The sequence below is a fragment of the Prunus avium genome, chromosome 8 (genome assembly GCF_965620075.1).
Source record: "Prunus avium chromosome 8, drPruAviu1.hap1.1, whole genome shotgun sequence".
NCBI classification, from domain to species: Eukaryota; Viridiplantae; Streptophyta; class Magnoliopsida; order Rosales; family Rosaceae; genus Prunus; species Prunus avium.
Genome location: NC_142291.1, coordinates 30805844 through 30811843, shown reverse-complemented (window position 1 = coordinate 30811843; position 6000 = coordinate 30805844). Strand labels below are relative to the sequence as shown.

The 6000-nt window shown below is 40.3% G+C and overlaps 2 protein-coding genes across 2 annotated transcripts; both read right to left on the bottom strand.

Moving 5' to 3' along the window:
* Positions 1–1956, bottom strand: LOC110765170 (putative UDP-glucosyl transferase 73B6). The gene has a single exon (XM_021968242.2). The coding sequence runs from the start codon at positions 1327–1329 to the stop codon at positions 253–255; it is 1077 nt and encodes a 358-aa protein (XP_021823934.2). The 5' UTR covers positions 1330–1956; the 3' UTR covers positions 1–252.
* Positions 1957–1995: 39 nt separating this feature from the next.
* LOC110765171 (abscisate beta-glucosyltransferase-like) lies at positions 1996–3538 on the bottom strand. The gene has a single exon (XM_021968243.2). It carries the CDS (start codon positions 3442–3444, stop codon positions 1996–1998), a length of 1449 nt encoding a protein of 482 aa, XP_021823935.2. The 5' UTR covers positions 3445–3538.
* Positions 3539–6000: the final 2462 nt, after the last annotated feature.

Below are 6000 nucleotides of genomic sequence, written 5' to 3'. Positions count from 1 at the left end.
TTTATTTATTTTTTGTGCCTACTATTTATAGGCATAGGAAATACATCGTTATTTACCACCCTTAAATAGTACGTTACAACAACCTTTTATAGGTATAATGATAGGAATTACAATATCCTTATAGTGGAGATCCATAACCTTTGAGTTTACAACAAAAATATAAAATAATATAAGATAAATAACCCATCACCCCATCTTCCCTGCAAACCCTTCCCATCAATTAAAATTTCATTTTGTATGTGAGGTCCAACTTTACCTTTGGCAACTCAACTCTTCTATTAAAGCATTCAAATCAAAATGGGATGATCCTCCTTTCTCAATAGCCCATCTTGCCTGCTCTGCTAGTCCCTTGGATCTGCTTCTCATTTCCTCTGCTTCCTCACCCACCATAATCTGAGTCACAGCTTTTTCAATAGCTTCCCTCTTGACGCTATCACCCTCAACACTCACCCACATCTGATCACCAACACCAACCCCAATTTTCAGCACTTGGGTCACCAACTTCTCATTGTAAAATTGCTCTGCAGAAACTGGCCATGTCACCATAGGCAACCCAGCAGCAATTCCTTCCAATGTGGAATTCCACCCACAATGAGTCACAAATCCCCCAACAGCCCCATGATCAAGAATCGGGACTTGTGGAGCCCACCCTCTTATGATTAGCCCTTTTCCTTCCATCCTCTCCTCAAACCCTTCAGGCAACCAATCCTCTTTGCCCACATCATCATCATTTTTGCCTCTCCTCACAACCCAAATGAACTCCAGCCTAGTAGCCTCAAGCCCAGCTGCAATCTCCTTCAGCTGAGAATTACTGAATCTAGCCATACTCCCAAAGCACACATAAACAACTGAATTGGGTTTCTTTGAATTAAGCCACTTCAAACATTCGTGCTCATCAATAGAAACTTCCTTTCCTCTATATGATTTTTCCTCATTGTCCCTGTTGCACAGAGAAAGAGGACCAATATGCCATGCCTTCCTCCCTAAGAGCTTTCTGTAATAATCTGCATAAACTGGTTCAAGTTCATAGAAACTATTGACAACAATACCATAGCTCCCCACCTCAGAGTCATGAGCTTGTTTCATTAACTGGGTCAAGTCATTTTCAATATTCTCCTTCAAAAAATAAGGCACTTGGGCTCTTGTCATCTTGATCTCCCCTGGAAGATTGGGAATCACAAAGGGTTCTGAATCAGATGACATGTTCTTGAAAGGTTGATATCGCCTCACACAATCTGATGCAGCCAAAGCGAAGAAACTAATCCCATGAAAAACGAGCCTTGGAATGCCAAATTTTGCAGCAGCATCAGTTGCCCAAGGAAAAAACATGCCAGCTACAAGGCAAGACGGTTGGTCTTCAAATAGCAGCCGTTCGAGTGGTTCTTGGAGCAAGCCCAATGCTTTAGAGAAATTATTGGCGAATTCTGGTGTGGGGAGTGAGTCTAGATTCTCACACCCTTCTGGCAGCCCAGCCTCTTGAGAAGGGAACTTGATGGTTTTGATTTCGATTTCGATGCGGCCGGAGTTGGTTTTTCTTGATCGGGTGGATTTAGAGAATGTTGGGGCGTTGAGAGGGGTTGTGAATCTGTGATTATGGTTGTCTTCACTCCTTGTGCTGCAAATAGCTTTGCCATGTCTGAGACTGGTATCATGTGCCCATAAGCCATGAAAGGGAACAAGAATATGTGCAACTCTCGGTTTTCACTACTCATGCTTGGGACTAGAAATGAAGATGAAGAGGTGTAGGGTTTTAGAAAAATTCGGGTGGTGGTGCTTTTTATGTTTATGTTTGTGTTTGTGATACTGGTATGGACATGAAGGTCACATATAGAGGATGTAAATCACTTACATACTGTTCTGGCTACCTATCCTAACTCAAGCCAGTCCACCCGTCCGCTGATATAAAGTGCATTATTGCTACAACGTTTCTACAAATGGGACATGTGATTATACAGCATGTTGGCCCCATTTATGGAAAATCATTAACTTTGCTGACTAATTCTTTCTCAATGATTTGAGCTCTGAAATCAAAGCATCCACCCCTTCATACGAGGAACCACCTTCTTCGACGGCTCTCCTAGCCTTCTCCTCAAGCGCTCTCGCTTGCTTCCTCATCTCCTCCGCCTCCTCACCGCCACCCATCACCCTCCTCACCACCGCTTCCACCTTCTCTCTCTCCACCAACTCCTCCCTCTCCGCATTCCACGACACCCACTCTTTGCTCCCAACCTGGACTCCAATCCCCAACACATCAGTTATCAGCTTCTCATTGTAGAATTGCTCCGCCGACAGCGGCCACGTCATCATGGGGACCCCAGCAGTCACACTCTCCAACGTCGAGTTCCAGCCACAGTGGCTCATAAACCCCCCAACAGCGCCATGCTCCAGCATCAATATCTGCGGGGCCCATCCCCTTATCAAAATCCCTCTCTTCATCTCCATCATTCTCTCTTCAAATCCCAGAGGAACCCAATTCTCGTCGTCCCCAACATGACCTTCGTTCTCTGCGCATCTAAAAATCTTCCCAACAACCCAAATGAAATTGTGGGTCGAGGCCTCGAGCCCATGTGCGATCTCGAGGAGCTGGGCGGGCGGCAACCGAGCCAAGCTGCCGAAACTGATGTAAACGACCGAGTTGGGTTCTTTAGAATCCAACCAGCTCAAACAATTTCGGAGGCTCTGTTCATCAACTGAGGCTGCTTGGCCTCTCTCAGTCTTATCGGCATTGTTTCTGTTGCACAGAGAAACTGGGCCAACAAGCCATGCCTTTTTCCCCAACACAGTCTTAAAATACTCCACATATTTTGGCTCCAATTCATAGAAACTATTCACCACAACCCCAAAAGCCTTCTCCTCTGCTTTTCCAATTTTATCAGGAAGCCCTGGTTTGTTTCTTGCAAAAGGGGGCAGCTGAGACCTCGTCAATTCGATCCTATCAGGAATTTGAGGCACCAGAAATGGCTCAGAATCAGAACCCAGTTGCTCATGCGGCGCGTATCGGCCGATACACTCGCTGACGCAGCGAGAGAAGAAGCCATTTCCATTGAACACCACTCGTTTGATGTTAAGCCCGTCGATGACATCAGCCGCCCAGCGGTGGAAGACGTCGATGACGATGCAGTCGGGTAGGTTTTGGGTGAGGAAAAGCTTGAAGGGTTCTCGGAGGACGGAGGTGTCTGTGAAGGGGGCTGCGGACATGGAGGAGTCGGGCGAGACGGCGTCGTTTGGGAGGTCGAGGACGCGGATGGTGATCGGGAGGTTGAGGCTTTGGTCGCGGCGGATGGAGCTTCGGAAACGCAGGCCGTTGGCGGGTGTGGTGGTTAGGATTGTGGCTTTGGCTCCGTGGGAGGAGAAGACTCTTGCTATGTCTATCATTGGGATTTGGTGGCCTCCTCCTACAAATGGGAAGAAGTACATGACAACTGGAGTTTCTGATGAATCCATGGATGCAGAGAGAAAGAGAGAGATTGAGAAATGGTTTTGGAGGTTAGGATTTTAGGATGGAGACAAAATAGGAGGAAGAGATTGACTGTTTGATGGGTTCCTGGCCCGGGGATGCCCCGTCAGTTTTTCACCTCATTATATCAAGCCAATAGGATACTGCCACTTGCCAATTTTCTTTAAAAACTTTTAATAATATATTTTAATTAAAACAATCAACTAAAAGTAAAGGTTTTCTCAAATCCCATCTCTACATCCGTACCAGCTCTTTTACTCCCCAATTAATTTTTTTTTCCCAAACTAAATTAATGTTTTACATTCTTTTCTTTTTCTGCCAACCCTCTTGCGTCTCCTATGCAAAAACATTCCATCTGTAAAATAATCGTTCTTGTCTCTGTTCAATCCCTCTCCTTCCTCTCTTCTATCCATATAATTTTTTTATATTATATTTTTTTTAATGACGTGATGTATTTTATTGTTACAACTAATGACATTTTTTTTAAAATAATGAAGTAATGCTAATAAAATTTAGTTTGCTGTACAATTTTGTTTCTAATATTAATAACTCAAAGAAGAAGTATGTTCTTTTTTCCTTTTCGCATGATATCAATAACTCAAAGAAGAAATATGTTTTTTTTTCTGTGATCAAGTGTAACGTGGGTAATTTGCATGAATGGATTTATAATTGACTAATCCTTCTTCAAATAACATATTAAGGAAGAGCATAAACTTAATCTCATGTACAAAAGTAGTCTTTTGGCCAAATAGTACAACAAAAAGGAAAAGGAGTGCGGAATTATTCTCTTGTACAAAAGTGTAACCTCGGCCAAATAACATAACAAAAAGAAAAGGAGAACACTACGTCACATCTACAAAAACGTAATTTTGCCAAACTAAAGATTATATTGTTCTCCTTTGCAAAATATGTTGGCCTTAATACATCAAAATGAGCACATTACACTTGTTCAAATAAGATGTCCAAACAAAAATTACAAAATTAATACAAAGCATAGCATATCCTTCAAACGTTCATATTATGAATAAAAGTACAATCTCTACGTACCTATGTTGACCTTATACTTGCTTCAACCATAGAAGGCACAACATTTGCGTGAGCCTTTCGTATCTCTGGATGTGTAACGATTCAAGCTTCCGACTTTATCCATGGAGGGATACCTCCAAAGGCATAGTTGATTCTTGATGAGCTCGCTTGCACTATAGCCATGGCCACTCATTATCTCCCCTCTGATTCATTTGAGTAAACCTGGTTTTCGATTTTGTTGTTGAGGTCGTGGTGGGGTTGGCTGGGTGAGGAAGAGACTATGGGAGATTTTTTTGTTTTGAATTTTGAATTTTTATTTATTTAATATAATTTACCTCTTTTTAATATTTGAAAAAATAAAGATTTTTTTAATTATTTGTTTGTCTACATGGAAGTCCACCTGTAAGTCCACCTTATTAAAAAATGGGGTCTATATTTGACACATCAATATTTAACAGATTCATTAACGGTTTGGCTAATGGAGGGGGCAATTTGTAGGGTTTCTATGACGTTGAGTATGTACTAGTAAATATCCCTAAAATCGGGTATGAACTTTTAAATGACCCTATAGGTTGGGGGGTTTTATGTAGTTTTTCCAAAAAATTAATTAAGAAGTAAAAGAGCTTGCACGGATGTAGAGATTGGATGAGAGATAAACTTTACTTTTTGGTTGATTTTTTGATTAAAATATGTTTTTAAAAGTCTTTAAAAAAGATTGGCAAGTGGCAGTATTCTATTGGCTTGGGATATTGAGTTGGAAAACTGACCTGGCATCCCCGTGCCAGGAAAGTTTTTCTCCTTTGCTAGGGCCACTGTATTGAGTTGCATTGTGTATTTTCTTTTTCAAATTTACATTTTTAATCCTTGTTATTTTCATTTTCACAATTCAGTCTGTACATTTTGTTTGTTGCAATTAAGTCCAAATCTTAAACTCCTTTAAATTAATAGATGGAATTAGTTGTGGTGTTATACAACCATCCCATGTGACGATATTTTTTGTCATTTTAAAACGTTTGCAATCAGTCCAAATTGCAAGAATTTTTTTGTTTTTCTTAATAATATTTTGATACAAGCGATATTAAGGAAGGAGAAAATCAAACCTAAGACCTTGATTACATAAATAAATACTCTTAATCACTTAAATTACAAGTTACAAGTTACAAGTGACTTGTAGCAAGTCTCTTTTTTCTTAACAATATTAAATTTGTATGACATGATTGCGTACTAGATAAAATTGCTGGTCTAAAATTGTCAAAATTGAAATACATTTCTCAATAAAAGAAAACCTTAAGTATATATATGTTGTTTCTAGTATGATTACAATTTTGAACAAATGCTCAAATATTAGAAAATATAGCACCGATGTAATTCTATAAGATAAGCACCACATCAGTGTTGCAAGGAATCATTATGAGCCCACTACTAAATTTGATTAAGCTCATCAAGTCAAATACGGATTGAATCAGGTTGATTAAACTCATTTAGATATGGAGTTTTACCTCAAAAGGTATTAATTT